Here is a 17,319-nt window from a genome sequence, read left to right as displayed (position 1 = left end):
AGGAGGCGCAGGAGAGCGCATGCGCACACTGAGGAAGGGGTGCTGTCTGCGCGGCCCGCTGTGCTCCGCCCCGTCCAAGATGTCGGCCCTGGCTGTAAACAAGGCTGCGGCTGCGGCCGGGCCGGACGGCGGCCGCGGAGCTGGGAACAGCTGGGGCCCGACCGGCGCCGCCGTGAAGGTGAGGCGGGGCCGCTCGCTGCTCTCCAGCCGGTGCTCTGCTGTGCTGTGGCGGAGGTGCCTGCTGGGCCCGGGAGGAGGCGTACCGAGCGCTCTGCAGGGTTTCCTCAGGCGGTGTGTGCCGCTGCGGTAGGGCCTCGCTGCTCCTCCATCGCACCGCGGGGCTCCGGTGAACGGCTGCGGGGCGGGAGGCGCTCGGGGAGGCCCCGGGTGGGAGCTGTGTCCCTGCTCCTCGCGGGAGGGCTGCTCCGTGCTGCTCCGTGCTGCTTCCGTTGTGTTTTTGTCTTGTTTCGTTGTCTTGTTTCCCCCCCCCCCCAGCCTGGAAACAGATGGTATCTTTTCTAAAATCGTAGGTTCTCGAGTGCGGAGTCTGTGAAGATGTGTTCTCTTTGCAAGGCGATAAGGTTCCTCGGCTGCTTCTGTGTGGCCATACTGTGTGCCATGACTGCCTGACCCGGCTTCCCCTTCACGGCAGGGCTGTCCGCTGTCCTTTTGATCGGCAAGTTACTGAATTGGGTAAGAGAGCTTAGGCCTGAATTTGTTAAGACCGAACAGAATGTTTAAAAGACCAGCAAGCCTTAACAGGAAATGTATAAAGGCTGATTTGAGTTTGTAGGCTGGCAGTGTGTGGTATCAGAATTTTTACTGTTGATAGTTTTGATTTGGCTGCAAATGGATGAGAAGGGTTTAGTACAGTAAAATGCATGGCTAGATAATGTGTGTGGATAGTACACAAAACCAAATAAGATGAATGTACTAGTTGTATTTGTTTTGCAGCATTCCTCCTGTACTCTGGAATGCTTTTTTTTTTTTTTTTTTTTTTTTTCACTGAGAGGAGTGAGAGAGATCTCATTAAGATTAGGTAATAAGTTTTATCTTCTCCTTGAATATAGGCTTGCAAACACCTTGTTTGTGAGCCTGTGTTTACAAAGTGACTGGTCTGTTTTAAATCCCTGTTTAATGATTCTTGAGAGGATATCAGTTTCCTGTTGTCCTAAACATTAAGTAGACCATACAGTTACGTAAGTTGTTTCTCTGTCAAACAAATTTGCCTGGATTCACAGTGGAATGATAACAAACCTGTTTGTAAAGTATATGGTAATTCTAAGGGTGATAGAACTTAAATTGACAGGCTGTCTACAGGGATTTTATTACTTTAGAAATGTGTCTCAAAAGATCAGATACGGTGTTTATTCCATAGTGAGAGTTTATTTCAGGCATATGCTAGTGATTGTGCATTCAACATAGAGTTAAAGAAAGGACAAGTTACTAGAAGAATTTGTGTCAAGGTTAACTTGTGAACAGAGCTGTCTGCAGTAGCTTTGAATAGCACAGTGGATAAAAATATTAGGATGGCGGAGAATCCATGGAGCAGGAGATATCAAATGTAGTAATGCATGAAATAAATGTACAATTATCAAATCAGCATGAATACGTATTTACTTTGAAGTGATAGTCTGCTAGAGTTAAAGAAATATTAAATGGAAACAAACTCAGAAGAAACATCAGCATGATGTGAAAGAGTTTTGTTTGTGGTAGGAGAGGTGTGGATGGTATGTGATTGAAAGAGGATTGAAAGAAGTTTATTTTTTTATGTGACTGTACATCTATATGGGGTTTATGTATGTATGCTTTAATAGGGAGCGTGTGTTAGTCTTGCTGTTGTGAAACTTCAGCGTGAGCCAGCTGCTTGTATCTTGTAAATGGGGAGCAGAGCTTTTTATTGTAAGGGGGCGTTGTCACTTTGTGGCTCTTACTGTGTGATTTCCGCCTGACAATTGGAAGCATCCTACAGTAATTTTTTATTTTAGTTTCAGTTTTAACCAAAAATTAAGTTTCTTCGTCTTACGTAACAACTAGTGGTTTCTGATGGAACAATGTGAAGTGTTAAATTTGCAAGGCTTCTATAGAAAGGTAGTGGGAAGAAAAGCTGAAGCTTTCATTTCTAGGATAGTAGGCTTGCAGCTTATTGGATGGTTCTGGAAAGAAGAATGATATGTTGTGATCAGCTGTTGCTCAAAAAAAAAAAAAAAAATTAGCAAAACAACCTGAGAGTCAAAGCACTTCTGTGAATGAAAATGTTTTGCCTGATGGTTTGAAGCAGAAGAGGGTCATGGCAACATTTCATCTAATCTGTTCTGTAAGTCCTCGGGGAATAGTAGAATCATAGAATCACCAAGGTTGGAAAAGACCTAAAAGATCATCCAGTCCAATTGTTCACCCATTACCAATAGCTCCCACTAAACCATGTCCCTCAACACAACATCCAGTCTCCCAGGGTCTCCCCCAGGGTCCCAGGGTCGGTGACTCCACAACCTCCCTGGGCAGCCCATTCCAGTGTCTGACCACCCTTTCTGAGAAGCAATACTTCCTAAAGTCCAGCTTGAATCTCCCTTGCTGCAGCTTGAAACCATTCCCTCTGGTTCTATCACTAATGACACAAGAGGCAGACCCCCAGCTCACTACAACCTCCCTTCAGGAAGTTATAGAGAGCAATAAGGTCTCCCCTGAGCCTCCTCCAGGCTGAACATTCCCAGCTCCTTCAGCCTCTCCTCATACGGCCCCATTGTGCTCCGGACCCCTCACCAGCTTGGTTGCCCAGCTCTGAACATGTTCCAGGGCCTCCATGTCTTTCTGGCTGTGAGGTGCCCAAAACTGGACGAATGACATTGAGGATTTCAGGACATGCAAAGTCTGCAAGTAAAAATTGACAGTCAGTTTTACAAAGCCTTTTTTCTTCCAAATACTCAGGTTTGAGTTTGAGAGTAGACAATTTCTAGCAGCCTTCTTTCTCTCTTCTGCTTCTTGCATGGGATTGGAGTTTTTCTGTGATTAGTTTTTTTGGTGTGTGTGTGTTTTTATGTGAGATGTTTTGGTTGTTGTTTTCCAAAATACATAGACCAGGCAATTTGGGGAAGGATATGCAGATGTGACAGCCTTGGAGGCTGGCTTTTCCACTTTACCTGAGCAGCTCTGCTATGGAAACCTCTCAAAGTTTATGGGTCAGGTGAACTCTTCCTGCCATCATCACGTAACAGAGCTTGAACTACTTTCTGTCATTAAAACTCGTTCAACTAATGTATTCAGACTTTGGTGTACATCATGGAATCCGTGCCACTGGCACTGTTTAGGTATTCTTTTTCTAGAGTGCTAAGATAAAACCTCAAAACATTTTGCAAGAAAATTTGGCTGTAATTTAATACTCCTTTTGCTTTGTTTAAGTATTTAGATGCAGGTGGCTCTTTTATTACTCCTGTTATTTTTTTTTTTTCCCCAGACAAGCTTCATGCTTTTGAAAATGTTATTTGTATTGTTGGCAGGAGTCCATCTTAATATCTTGAACAGCTCAGTCACTGTCTCACTCCTGGCAGACATGCTCCCTGCTAATCATGTCTTAACTCTTCTTTATAGAAGAAACAGTCAGATTCTGTGGTAGTTTTGTAATGGGCACAAACATCCCTTGTAGGCACGGAGATGAGATCACTAGACTCTTTTACACTTGTGACCAAAGCAGAACTTGAACTGAAGTTTAAGAGACTAAACAGATATGTTTATGGAACTTGTTTTTTTATTATAAAGTATATGCTGATTACACAGCAATCGTTCAATATATTTAGTACAAGAAGCAGCGAATAAGCTTTTTCTCAAATAATGTAAACTCTGATAAGTACTATTGAAATGAAATATGAGCTTCTATGAACAGTGCATGTTCCATAGGTGCTTATTGGTTATAAATTCTGCTTTAATGGATTAGTTCAGATGTATTCGTGTAAGCGTTGCCTGTTCTTCTGTGCGTCTCCAAGGTTACCATTGCATGTATAAGCAAATTTCAGCGTTGATTTCAAAAAATCAGAGTGAGCTTGTTTGTTCTAAAAAGTTTAAAATCTGAACTAGAAAATAGCTTGTAAGACAGAATAGTTGCAGGTATAACTTTCATATAAGTTAACTGCTTTTTTTCTGACTTCACTTTCTCTTCATGCTAGCTCTGAAAGAGGAGGTGATTAAAATCAGATACTAGAATGTAAACAAGGGGAGTTCATTAATAAGGAAATTTTCTTGGCTTTTAAATTATTATTTCTTTAATTAACATAGAAGAGTTTCATAGTGTACTCTATCAAGATTGAACAGCTTCTTCATCTTTCAGCCTTATCCAGTATTTGCTTAAAAGCTAAGAAAATGTTTGATAAGTTGGTTTATCCTTTTGGTGAGTTTACACCCATGTATATTTTGTTATTAATGGCTTTCTGGATTTTTTTAGAGGTACAGAAGTATCAATATTCATTATACAGGTGTGCTGTTAATGTGCAGGTTTTTTACTGTATTATCTGAAGTTACATCCCATTTTAGCATGGTCTGGTGGTACTCTGAATGCTGCAGTAGAGAACTGTCCAGATTACTCTTCTGTAATTGCTTTTTGGGATTTAGTATCCAAAAGTCGGTCTGGATGGAGTGCTGGAAAGTCCACGCTCTGTTTACAAACTGGATTGGCAAAATTTAGATTCCTAAAATGGGTATTCAATTCTGTATTTTTTTTTTTTTTCAATTTGTAGTGAGAGTTTACTTTCTCTTGCTCTGGTTTGGAAAAATGCCATTATACTGATAGGAGTGCTTATGCTAAAAAGTAACACAGATGACTGTGCTTGTGCTAAATGTAGTTGTAAAAGAGCAGAACACAAGCTCCTTCAGAAACTGTGGTAAACAAAAAATACAACATAAAAATAGTGGGTTTTGTTCACATTCTGTCTTAAAGATTGCTGACTCCTTAAGCTGAATATTGGTAATTGTGCTTGCACTTTAGAAAGTTTCTTCATTGGAACTGGTAACTGCAGAGAGCCATGCCATGCACTTGCTTTGTTCTGCATGGTTTTCATTACCTGGTAGGCCCACTTCCAGAGACAGGAGATTTGCAGGTTGCTGAAAGTCACATACAACCTAGCCCCAGTAAGCAGGGTTTGTTTTGTTTTGTTTTTTAATGTACATTAAGTATTGCTTTGTACAGGTTGATGAAGTTGGAGGAGAGAATTGCGTATACATGCTCCCATTTATAGCTACAGGAAAATAGTTTCCATCAATTTATCTGTATTGTGAATTTTACCTTTTGGTAACTCATATTTTGAGTTCAGCCACTTAGAATAATAGTAATGTCTGTGGGGAAGCGTACCTAGAAGATTAAGTTTTGAGTGTTGAAACTGTAAACAGTGCAAAGTCGTAAGAGCTGGAAAGTGGATATGTTGATTCCTTTTCATATCTTTCTTCAGTGATGCCACAGCATTGCTGCTCTTTGTATTAGAAAAATCATCTCAAGAAAGCTGGAGGTATTTGGTTGTCTGCGGACAATTCCAGGCAGCAGTACCTAACCAAGCAGTGCAGCTCTACTCTATGAAGCAGTACAAAAAGAAAAATATTGGCAGGTTGTAAAAGCACTTGTATGTATTCTAAACTGGTTTTGAGTTTTAAATCCAGTCTCGTTTCATAGCTGTGAAACAAATGTATTGCCATTATTCTCTTTTGTATTATTATGTATTTTCCTTCAAAAGCTTTGAAACAATACATTATTATTTGTGGTGTGTTTGACTATTCTCAGTATTGTGGGGGGAAAAAAAAGTCTAGGTTAGTTGAGGTGACATCTGAATTCCAGAAGGATGCAGAGGACATACAGCTACCAGGCTGCCACAGGGCGCTGTAATAGAGGATGCTTGAAACAACACTTGGGAGAATCAGATGGTTAAAGTAGCCTGGGCTTTCTCTTTGGGAAGATAACTGGGATGTAGGTTCTGTGAGGTTGTGTCAGAGGGACTCTCCTGTCAGACACAAAATATGTGGACTGAAAGTGTCAGGAGTTTCTGAAGGTTGTTTGGAGCCAACTGCTGTTCCAGTGGTCTTTGCACCTGAATTACAAGAGGAAGCCCAGATTTTTTTTCTGGATCTGGTGCTGTTTTCTAAAATTGTTTTCTATGTTCATGGTTAAAGCAACATTTATGTTGTTACTTGAATGAAATGACAAGCCATTTTATTTACTTTTTTACAATGCCTTAATGAGCAGAAGTGCACTGATAGATCTGTTTATATTCTTGCACTGGTATGTTTGCTTGGACTGTAAGTATTTGAAATATGAAAGTGTTATGTACATGCGGCTTTGTCTAGGAAATGCTACTGTCTTTTCTTGTGTCAGCAACCCTGTACAAAAGTTTGATAGAGGAGATAGCTGGCATAGGTTTTCTGCTGTATATCTGTTAGTGCAGTAGAAATGTTAACTATACATAGTTAAGTAAATTGTATTAAATTTCATGATAATTATAGTTCTTATGGTCTTTTGTTGTTAGTTATCGCGGATTATTTTACAAGTGGCATTTCTTAAGTAGGGACAATCTGCATAAACAGTAAATAATTCCATGATGGAAAGAAGGAACAGGATGGAATGTTATTGTGAGCTGACATTGAGCAGCCATGGTACCTCACTGGAATTATATGTTCTTTTTAATGTTAGTTAAAATCTTCTCTGTGCTTTGTGAAATTCTCATTATGTTATTTGCTTAGGCATTTTATTCCTATCCCCTCACTTTATTTAGTTGTTTCTCAAAAATAGGAGATTCTGGTGTCTGGGGACTGAAAAAGAATTTTGCTTTGTTGGAACTATTGGAACGGCTGCAGAATGGGCCTCCTGGACAGTGTGGGACAGCAGAAGAAGCCATTGGTCTATCTGGAGAGGTACAGATTTTGGAAAAAGAACTGTGTTACATTTGTGTAAAAATATTATTAGATAGAAGAAAATTTTCTTGGCAAGTGTGTTTGCATTAATAAAGTTGTTTTCTTTCTGTATCTAACATGAAGATTATCAGTAATTCATAATTTAATTCTAATGTGCACTGACTAAATCAGAGAAGTTATTACCAAGTCTTCCCCCCTTTTTTAGGCTTTAAAGACTTTTCCAGAGGGTTACTTGTTTGGATATTTTATTTGTAATAATTTTAGGAGAGTTTTCTGGAACTTCCTAGCATCTCTTTTTACAGACTTTGAAACAGCTCTTCTTTCTGGATAGTTACCTTTTATAGTCATTCAGTGTGACTGTGTTGTATAATAGCTTCTTTACCAGAAAGGACTGCTTTAAGCAGTCTGGTATTAACAGCTGTTATGCACAAAGCATGCAGTGCAATTTTAGGAGCAGATCACTGTTCTGAGCACATATTTTTCTATTGTTGTTTTGTCTCTAACTTTCTCATTCTTCTTTCCATAATGCTTATGTTGAAGAGCTGTCTGGAACCTGAATTACTTTAGCCTCAAAAGCTCTACTGCTTCTGCTGAAGTGTACATTTAGAAAGTCAATTAACCGCTCAATCAAAACCCTCTAGAGTAATATTGGAACTTACTGTTAGGGAAACTGATTTTTTTATTATTGTTAAGTAACAAGAGGTCAGGTTTTCAAAGTAGTCCATATTGGTGTCGGGTCTTCTGACTTTTCCGTGTTGCTGGTATTAATAAATACTAACAATTTTGGTTTATGTTGGTGTTATTTTTTTAGAGTATCATTCGCTGTGATGAAGATGAAGCCCATGTTGCATCTGTTTATTGCACTGTTTGTGCCACTCACCTGTGTGCAGACTGTTCTCAGCTTACTCATTCTACAAAGACACTAGCGAAACACAAACGTGTACCTCTTGCTGATAAACCTCATGAGAAGACCATGTGCTCCCAACACCAAGTGCATGCTATTGAGTTTGTTTGTTTAGAAGAGGATTGTCAAGCCAGTCCTCTCATGTGTTGTGTCTGCAAAGAGTATGGGAAGCATCAAGGTCATAAGGTACTGCTGAGAATCTGTTTCTGGTCATGCTATGGAATGACTTGCATATTATTTATCCAATTTAAGTAGAAAAAGTTATCAAGAGAGGAGAGCAGAATCTTGATGTGCTTTTATAGAAGTACTGTCATTATTTTCTTTCCTTTTTCATTAGGAGAACTGCCACAATAAAAGGTACAGGGAAAATAGTTACGATTAAGACTATATTACTTATAAGTAAATTATATAGTTAATTTGATGCTTTTCAGATCTTCTCATGGTATTTTATTGCCTGACCTGAAGGTTGTTATTCATCTTGTAGTTTGTTCACCCAATCAGTTGCATTCCAACCTCCCTTTTGTGTGTGCTTTAATAAGTAATTATAGTAAACAGGCAAATTTCTGTTTGTACTTATATAATTGCTAGATGCCTGTCTTAGTAGTAGAATAGTATTTAGATTCTAAATAATGCATTTATGTGATTTACTTAATTAATATATTTTTTATCTAGTACGACAGAAGTGATATTTAAAGAAAATATTTGATTGATCATTGATATGTTGCTTTTAATTAATAGCATTCTGTCTTGGAACCAGAAGCAAACCAGATTCGTGCATCCATTTTAGACATGGCCCACTGTATAAGAACTTTCACAGAAGAAATCTCAGATTATTCCAGAAAATTAGTTGGAATAGTTCAGCATATAGAAGGAGGAGAGCAAATTGTTGAAGATGGAGTTGGAATGGCCCACACAGAACATGTATGCTATCTTCTTTGTTGTTTTTATTTTCTTGCATATACAGAATATTTACAGATTGTAATAACAAATAGGAGCTTGTAAGGTTGTTTTTAAGCTTTTAACAAATAAAGATCTTTTTGGGAGGTAGTTAATTATAACATACTTTATTACAATTACATTTCAAGGAAGTTCTTGGAAAACTATATGTAGGCTTTACAAGACAAAACTTTTAAGTTTTAATGTCTACTGAGAGATTAAGACTTCTGTCCCAATATTGTTATTGAGACAACAGTTAAAGGCAATCTTGTAGTACGTGTCAAGGTTTTTAGTCATCATGAATGTAGAGAGTCAGTAAGGAAAGAGGTGTAAAGGCTACTTGATTATTGAAATAATTTATCTGAAATCTTGACCTTAACAACGATGAGGCTGTCTATGTAAATGGGACTAGAACTGTAAGGTAACTAAACAGGCTTGAACAAAATTAAGAGATATGAATAAAATGACACATACACTTGTACAGTCTTGTGGTGTTTTTAATTCTCTTGACATTTTGATTGTGACACTGTAGGTACCTGGGACTGCAGAGAATGCTCGCTCATGTGTCCGAGCCTATTTTTCGGATCTTCATGAAACCCTCTGTCGACAGGAGGAAATGGCTCTTAGTGTTGTTGATGCTCATGTGAGAGAGAAATTGATTTGGCTTAGACAGCAACAAGAAGACATGACTATCCTATTGTCACAGGTTTCAACAGCTTGCCTTCATTGTGAAAAGACTTTACAACAGGTAGGTTGGCAAGTGAGCTGCAGCGTCTGGCAAGAGAAAGATAATGCAGTGTAAGTTTAGGCTACAAACAAAAAAGTGTTCTGCATTTTATTTTATTTTATAATTTTAAAACTGTAATTATATTACATGAGATTGGCCAAGTCCTCCAGTTGCTGTAAATTCTATGGCATGACTCTAGAGTAACTTCTGGTTGATTACGGGAGAGGTTTTTGGAACAGAGGTGAAATGGAAGGAAGGAAGAAAACGCCTGTGGGATTTGTGGGAAGGATTTTATAGCTGCAGTTGCTAACAGTTTTTTGAAAATGGTTTTTTGAAAACAGTTTTATACTAAATGACTTGCTCTTGATCTTTGCACTTGCAGTATGGATAATTCAGTATCAGATTAAATGTGTGAAGGAAGTGAATGTGTAAGACTGTCTGATGCAATATTCTCTTAATGATAACAAACAGTAGATGGCATCTATAATGAACTGTGTGAGAAATTACTTCATTAGTGTGTTACTTGCACTTAAAAATTTTTATCTAGTGTCTGATTGCTTAGTCAAATGTACATTTAACTGCAAATCTTTGTCAGCAACGTCACAGTACTGATAATCTTTTTTATCAATTGTGTTACTATGTGATGTGAAGCTGCAACTGTATTTCAGCTGATGATGTTATGTGTGAATGATGTAAATATTCTAAATGTTTAGCTTTACTCTGTTTTATAATTTATATTCTTTTACATGAAGGACTAAGAGATCTAGGAATAACTTTTTTTAAAACACAGAACTGTTCAGTATCTACTGGTATTAGAGAAGAATGACAAGACCTAATTATCTAAGTACTTTTTTTTGGTTTTTAAAGTTTTTATGTAAATATTTCTTTACCTAAAGTATTTGTTTAAAATGAAAGTTTTAAGTTCTCTTTCCAACTGTTGTGTTTACGGTTGTTTCATTCTGCTAAGTAAATTACTAAGAAAGCGTTATGCTTTTGTGGTTTTTGTCTATTTAGGATGACTGCAGAGTAGTGTTGGCCAAGCAGGAAATTACAAGACTGCTAGAGACATTACAGAAGCAGCAGCAACAATTTACAGAACTTGCTGACCATGTGCAGCTGGATGCTAGCATACCTGTCACTTTTACAAAGGTACTTTTAATCTCATGAAAATATAACTACCCAATTTATCAAGTGCTAGATGTGCTTTAAAAGAAAGCAAAGCAGGAATTATGTATCTTCTTTACAGTGCTCTATTTGTTTCAGCAAATGTAGACAGTTCGACATGAAGTTATCACAAGATGAGTGCTCTCTGGGGCAACAAAACCACTCTGTTATAATTAGTACAAGAAACAATGTTTAACGTTGGCTACACCAGTAGTTTTGTTTGAAGATCAGCTGCTTTTCTTCAGAGATTTAGGTTAGCATTCATGAATTCCAGAAATACTTTTATTTGGCGACATCCCTGATGTGCCAGTATGTGCTCTTATACAGTGTTCTCTTGAGAGGTTTCATGCCATATCCTTTTGGAAAACAATTATTTAATTTTAATTCATTAATTCATTGCATGCCTGTTATTTCTGCAACAAGTACCTAATCCAGAAGTGGTGTGTATATGTTTTAAATCGTTACTTCAGGCAGTGATCTGAAATAATGTTGCTGTTGTCAAGTTGTAAAAGATTGAAAGAGAATTGAGGTGAAGAAGTATAGCTGTGGAGCTTTCAGCAGTGGAATAACACTGTAGGTAGGAGTGTTAGTATTATGAGGAAATATAATGGAAAAGTTACTAAACCAGTGGATTTCTCAGGTCTGAGAATTCTAATTGCTATGAGCAGCTTATTCTTGGATTGAAGCCCCATGGCAAAAGAACCTGAAATATAAACACACATGAGGTTGGATGGCTTTCTAGAAGACATAAGTTGGGTAGAAGTTGCAGGTTCACTACAGAATTCACTGGACACTGTGGTCTGTTTTATTGCTAGAGGTGATTGGATGATGACTGTGCCTTGTACTTCTGGAGTTCCTCCACTTAATCACTTCACAAACAGCAAGAACATAAGCATCTTGCCCACTAGGAAATTTAAGTTAAAAAAATCCTTAACTTTCTGTATGCTGCTTCTTCCAGGACAACAGGGTACATATTGGACCAAAAATGGAAATTCGAGTTGTGACTCTAGGATTAGATGGAGCTGGCAAAACAACTATTTTGTTTAAGTTAAAGCAAGATGAATTCATGCAGCCAATTCCAACAATAGGTTAGTCATAACAATTTAAATGTAAGATTTTTCTGAATGTTTTATTTATCTGTGGAATTTGCTTCTTTTACGTTCATGTAGAACAAGATTATAAAACTTGAATATTTTTTAATTTAGGTTTTAATGTTGAAACAGTAGAATACAAGAATCTGAAGTTTACTATTTGGGACGTTGGAGGAAAACACAAGTTGAGGCCCTTGTGGAAGCATTATTACCTCAATACCCAAGGTGAGACTAATAGAACTTCTAAACCACATTTTGTCTTTTAACTTATATGTCAGAACCAAAAAGATTATTAGTAGAGTATTTAACTGTTAAAAAACAGTTTGTCTAGTGCAAAATTCAGCTGCTAGATTCATGAGCTAAATATTTTAATCCAGTTGTTTATTGTGACAGGGGTGCATTCTGCATTAACCCATCAGACAGTTCATGGAGCCAAACAGAATTAGAATCTAAGGTTTTGTCTGACAACAGGCAAGGTGCAGTGTTCCAAAGTTTGCATAGTGAGAAATTGTGCTTGCCAGATACAGACTTTAAATAGCACTAAAAATGAAAATGCTTGGTCTTTAGGAGCATCTAGTTTCTCTTGCAAGAGCTGAACATTAACACAATGCATGTGTATTATTAGATTAGATTTTAATATATATAGCATCTTTAGGAGCATCAGTTTTTTAAAGTAAACTTTAAAAAATTCTACAGTTTTATAACTTCTTCCTTGGTATCATGGGCTTCAGATTATAGATTTCAGAATTAAGCAGTTTATTAGTAAACCTCATTATAAGTATTGCTGACTTGGAAATTCATGTTATCCTTCTGTAAGTGCTCAACAATTATTTTCCAATTTAGAAACGGGTTTCTCTTCACAAATTTGCTGTAAATTGCCTGAAATACTTAGGAGTGACAAGCATTGATTTTTAAGTGTTTTGTTGTGTGTATTACTTAGCTTTTATTACCAACTTCAGCGCTTTCAATCCCCTCATCTTTACAGACTTGGAGACATTTAACTCTGGGTTTCTGTTGTCCTGTTGGTGCATATCTGCAGTAGGTTTTGTTTGATTTTGGATGTTTTATGTATTTATTTTATTAAAATAGAACAAGCTTAAATTCTGTCCTTTAGCTCTGCCTCTGAACTCTCCAGTTTTCAGGCACTGTCATTACCCTCTGATGTACTGTAAAACTTTCTGCTGATGTGTTGGGTCTAAGGAAATCATCTCTATTATGTGTAGAGCTATTCCATAGCTCAGGAAAGCAGTACTCATTTGACTTTAGAGTTTTTATTGCTAACTAGGGCAGATTGAAACACTTTTGTGGGAGTCAGTTGAAATGAATCAAAAATAGTTTGAATGGAGATGCTCAATCCTCACAACTTAAATCAGGTTTTAAACCAAAACAGTTAAAACGTCAGACTTTGTTAGACTAGACTAAAAACTGCAGAGTTTTTCTTTGTTTTAAGATGAATTGCAGATTTTTTTTTTATGACGTATATTGGCATATATTGTATTTCTCAGTCTTCCTGGTCTTGAAAGTGAAGTTGTTTGCTGCTGAGAGATTTGGCATAGAGGACTTCTAGGGGAAAAAAAAAAAAAAAAGTTGTAGGTTTCAGCTGACTTTTTGCATACATTTGTATACAAAGTGTAATGTTTGTTTTATTTCTCTTTTATAGCAGTGGTGTTTGTTGTTGATAGTAGTCACAGAGACAGAGTCAGTGAAGCACACAGTGAACTTGCAAAGTTATTAACAGAGAAGGAGTTGCGGGATGCCTTGCTCTTGATCTTTGCTAATAAACAGGTACTTGTGATTTTTATTTATTTTTTCACTCTTCAGTTTATGAAATTCAAACTTTCTGAATCCTTTTCTGTAGAAAGGGAATGCTTATGTGAGAAGGAAAAAATGTACGTGTTCTCCTTATGTTTAATTTTTGGAAAATAAACGATACTGGTGTACTTACTAGATTCAATAGGCAGTTTTTGTTTTCTTATACTTTATAGAAAACTTGTAACTGTTCGACTTTCATGTCTGGAAAGCTTTCATGTGATCCATAACCTCAGTCTGAGCCATCAGTGAAAAGTCCTTCAAACATAGCTCAGAAGAGTAATTGAGTCTGTCTGGTTCTGTTGCAGGACGTAGCAGGTGCACTTTCAGCGGAAGAAATTACAGAACTGTTGAGTCTCCACAAACTCTGCTGTGGCCGTAACTGGTATATCCAGGGCTGTGATGCTCGAAGTGGTACAGGACTTTTTGAAGGACTAGACTGGCTGTCAAGGCAGTTAGTGGCTGCTGGTGTCCTGGATGTGGCTTAATTTCAGAACAGATGTTTGTAGGTTACTGTTTTGTTTTGTTTGCATGATTTAGGATTTTGTAACCAAGTCTGCTGTCTGAAGAGGGGACAGCTCTGCGGTTACAGAAAAATGTAAGAGTTCATGCAAGATTGGATAATTGTTTCAGTAAGCTTGTGCAGTTAGTCTTTTTGAAACTTGGTATGTGTACAAGTAGTTAAATGGGCTAGTTAAATGAGTGCCTTGAAATTCTTTTTGGTGGAATTAGCTTGTTAAGATTTTAAATTCTTATGAAATACGTTATAATTTATGTAATAACCATAACAAGGTTACGGTAGTTAGTTGATGTCAGAAAAATTCTGAGTGATTCAGAAATGCTTTCCCAAGAAACTACTCCAAAATTCATAGCAAGCTATTAGAATAGCCAGCTCTGGTTGTGAGCCAGAAACAGATGATGCTTCTCTTAGAACTAAGAAAGGCATTCATCTGAAGCTTGTGTTGAAAATTACACACAGGTATAATGCTAATGGTAAATGTGTCCTGCATTATTTATTAGCTTCCTTGTTGCTTATTGTAAGGAAGCACAACAGGGCAGAGAAAACTGAGAGTGGGGAACAGTGTCGTAGAACGATGCAGCCAGGTGGCATTGTTTAGCTGGCTATTTCCAAGGGGATTTTTTTAGTGCTTTTTTGTAAGTCTACACATTATAAATTATTTATGGATAGAACAAAGTGATATTACATTGAAAATGTATTGTCAATGCTTGAGGATGTAATCTGCCTTCAGAGATTAATTTTATTCCTCAAGAAGTCAAGTGAAGTTTAGAAAAAAATGACAAAACTCACACCTTTTTAAAGAAGTGTGGTGTAATATCGGTCCATCTGTGTCCTCTTATGTAGAAGTCAAGCCTCCAGAATAAGGTAGTGGCCTTTACTTACTAGGTAGTGTGATGTAAAAAGTGTTCACTAATTACAGCCTTTACAAGATCAGATGGCAAAATATGATGGAAAATTTCTGTATTTAGATGAATTCTTACTCCGTTTTCCACATTCAGCTGTGTCTTCATTTTCAGCAGTCAGTCCTTCATAAGCTCATGAAATGCAGGTGTGACACTTTAAATTTAGAGAAGGTTGTGATCATTAAGAGGCATCTTCCTTATCTGCAACACATACAATTCAGATAACAGTTTTTTTTCTGACTGATATCCATTGAAGAATCTCCTGACCTCCTCTTCTAATACGCAGTCACTGCTGGTTGAAGAAACCAGCACATGACTCTCTTCATCTCAGTAGGAGAGATAGAAAGAACAAAGCCAATAGATCAAAACAGGATAGTGTCACTTCTCTTGCTGCAATTGAGGTGAATAGGAGGAACCAGGTGGTAGAAGTGATCAGCCTTGTTTCACAGATAGGTGGAAGGAATTTTCTGTCGCAGTAAAAAACACACTGACCAGTGAACCTCACCCGGTAGAGAAAATATATTTCACAATCTATGACTATGGCTTTCTTGATATTATAGCAGCTTAATGATCTTTTCCCACTACGTACCTTAGGTAAAAACCAAGAATGTATAAATAAATAATAAAGTATGCTTGCACTTTTCTTTGAGAGGAAGCAGTTAAAGCAGCTACTTCCACATAATGACATTTGTTCTTAGTTTTCTCATTTCTTGTATCTCATGTAAATAACATGAATTGTAGCTTCAGATTAAGCAGGTCAAATGACTTGGAATGGTAGCTGAAAGAACACTAAGCTTTAAAATAGTAGAAATTTCTTAAAAGGGCTTCAGTGCCTGTATAGGTACTGAGAAGGGGTAATAACTCTTCCTGCAGATAACCTTATAAATCTAGAAATAGTTTACAATGGGCGGAAGGATGCTTTTCCAGCACCAAGCTGAAAATGGTTCTCCTTTGCAGCCTGTAAGTTCTTGCACGGTATGCTGCTGGCTGCTCTCGACTTCGGCATCTGCTCAGCCTGCAGAGCAGTTTCAGGTCTAGTTAGTGCTGACTGTCCCTTCATAGCTCTTATTCAAGTACGAACAAGTTCTGCTAAGTGTGGTAGGTACCTTTCTCTGGAATACGGGGAAGACATCTGTTATTTAGAAAAACTTGAACCTGTACTTTTGTTATAGTGGGCATATGCCGGTTTTACATTCCCCTTGAACTGTGATTCTAAATCACTGCTTTAAGATGTTCAAAGTTTGTGAGTTGTGTTCTTATTTGTTGTTTTGGTTTTTTTAAGTGTATATTTGAGGGCACAGGAAAAGTACTTGTACATCTTTTTGAGCACAAAAGATTGCTTGCTTGTGATGTGTGGAATACTACCATAAAGTGTTTTTTAGTGGAATTTATTTAAGATGACTTCAAGTAACTGTGAAGGTATTGCATTTGTCTGTGAACTCTTGAGTGTAAACTGGTGCACTAAGAGGTTTGTCTGTATTATAAGTTAATAAATACTATATATAAACTGCTTCTGTTACAAATTTAAGCTTGTTTCACCAGTTCTCTAGAACTTGAGTTTCAGTGTACTGACTTGCGCAATGGAGGATTCCCTCAACTAGAACTTACTCAAGCATTTCAATGAGGATTATTTGAAAAGACTGATTAACACTTTGTGGGGATATTGAGTTATTTGTGAAATTAAGCGAATGCAACATCCAGTGACAATGTTGTGGCTTTCTTTAAAGACTCTTGGCTCAGTAACAGTGTGCTTAGGATAACTGGAAAAACCGTGGTTTGTCCCATCACATGACGTGGTGATACCGTATGCATCTTCAAACTTATTGTGCTTTGTGTGGTACGTGAGGGTTTCCTTCTGAGACAGTTTAATTTCTGAACTGTTGGATGTTACCTAATGACTTTTGAAGAGAAAGGGCTCTGTTAATGGAAATAATTAATGAGCTGCTGCAGACTGAGTTGCCCAGAAAAAAAAGTAGTGATATTTTTTTTCAATAAAGTTATCTAAAACTTCTGGAGATCTAGTTTTCTTTTAATAATAGGAGTGCACTAGAAAGACAACAGATTTATTAGGTAACATTTCATATACTGTGAAATTCTCATCTAATTCCTCAGAATACCCTTCTGTGCCAGTTTCCCTCCCTGGGATAGCAGTTTCCAAAGGCTCTGAATTTGATTAGTGTGCATTACATCACTGTTAATTGTTTAAAAAACAAACAACCAAAACCTATCACAGTCATAAGCTCCTGAATCTTGTGGTCTTAGGTGGACATCAACAGTCAAAAATAACACTACAGTATCTTAGAGTACAGGATTGTATTTAGCCACAGGTTCACAACAGCTGGATGTGAGTAACCATGTCAATTAAGTATTTTAATAAAAGT

At 37.4% G+C, this 17,319-nt stretch overlaps 1 protein-coding gene across 5 annotated transcripts; it reads left to right on the top strand.

Moving 5' to 3' along the window:
- Window positions 1-67: 67 nt before the first annotated feature.
- On the top strand, window positions 68-16,949 carry TRIM23 (tripartite motif containing 23). Of its 5 annotated transcripts, none has more exons than XM_015848538.2 (11): window positions 68-178; window positions 531-693; window positions 6,764-6,885; window positions 7,697-7,975; window positions 8,528-8,710; window positions 9,258-9,473; window positions 10,467-10,601; window positions 11,575-11,704; window positions 11,822-11,932; window positions 13,371-13,492; window positions 13,825-16,949. In XM_015848538.2, the coding sequence occupies exons 1-11, from the start codon at window positions 80-82 to the stop codon at window positions 14,002-14,004; spliced, it is 1,740 nt and encodes a 579-aa protein (XP_015704024.2). In that variant the 5' UTR covers window positions 68-79; the 3' UTR covers window positions 14,005-16,949. The 5 variants fall into 5 exon arrangements, 3 of the variants coding, with proteins under 3 accessions (XP_015704024.2, XP_015704023.2, XP_085384475.1); XM_015848537.2 differs by having other exon boundaries at window positions 13,368-13,492; XR_014939188.1 differs by lacking the exon at window positions 11,575-11,704 and having other exon boundaries at window positions 13,368-13,492; window positions 13,825-15,456.
- The last annotated feature ends 370 nt before the right edge of the window (window positions 16,950-17,319 follow it).

The sequence above is a fragment of the Coturnix japonica genome, chromosome Z (genome assembly GCF_054131305.1).
Source record: "Coturnix japonica strain WE chromosome Z, WE-NBRP24, whole genome shotgun sequence".
Taxonomy (NCBI): Eukaryota; Metazoa; Chordata; class Aves; order Galliformes; family Phasianidae; genus Coturnix; species Coturnix japonica.
The sequence above is the reverse complement of the archived record's forward strand: the minus strand, read 5'-3'. Positions and strand labels throughout refer to the sequence as shown.

What these genes read in the sequence shown, in the direction of transcription:
- TRIM23 (XM_015848537.2), top strand. Translation starts at nt 80, where the DNA reads ATGTCGGCCCTGGCTGTAAACAAGGCTGCGGCTGCGGCCGGGCCGGAC. An exon ending in CCATTGGTCTATCTGGAGAG is followed by an intron (nt 6,886 to 7,696) that starts GTACAGATTTTG and finishes TTATTTTTTTAG; the next exon opens with AGTATCATTCGCTGTGATGA. An exon ending in GGAAGCATCAAGGTCATAAG is followed by an intron (nt 7,976 to 8,527) that starts GTACTGCTGAGA and finishes TTTAATTAATAG; the next exon opens with CATTCTGTCTTGGAACCAGA.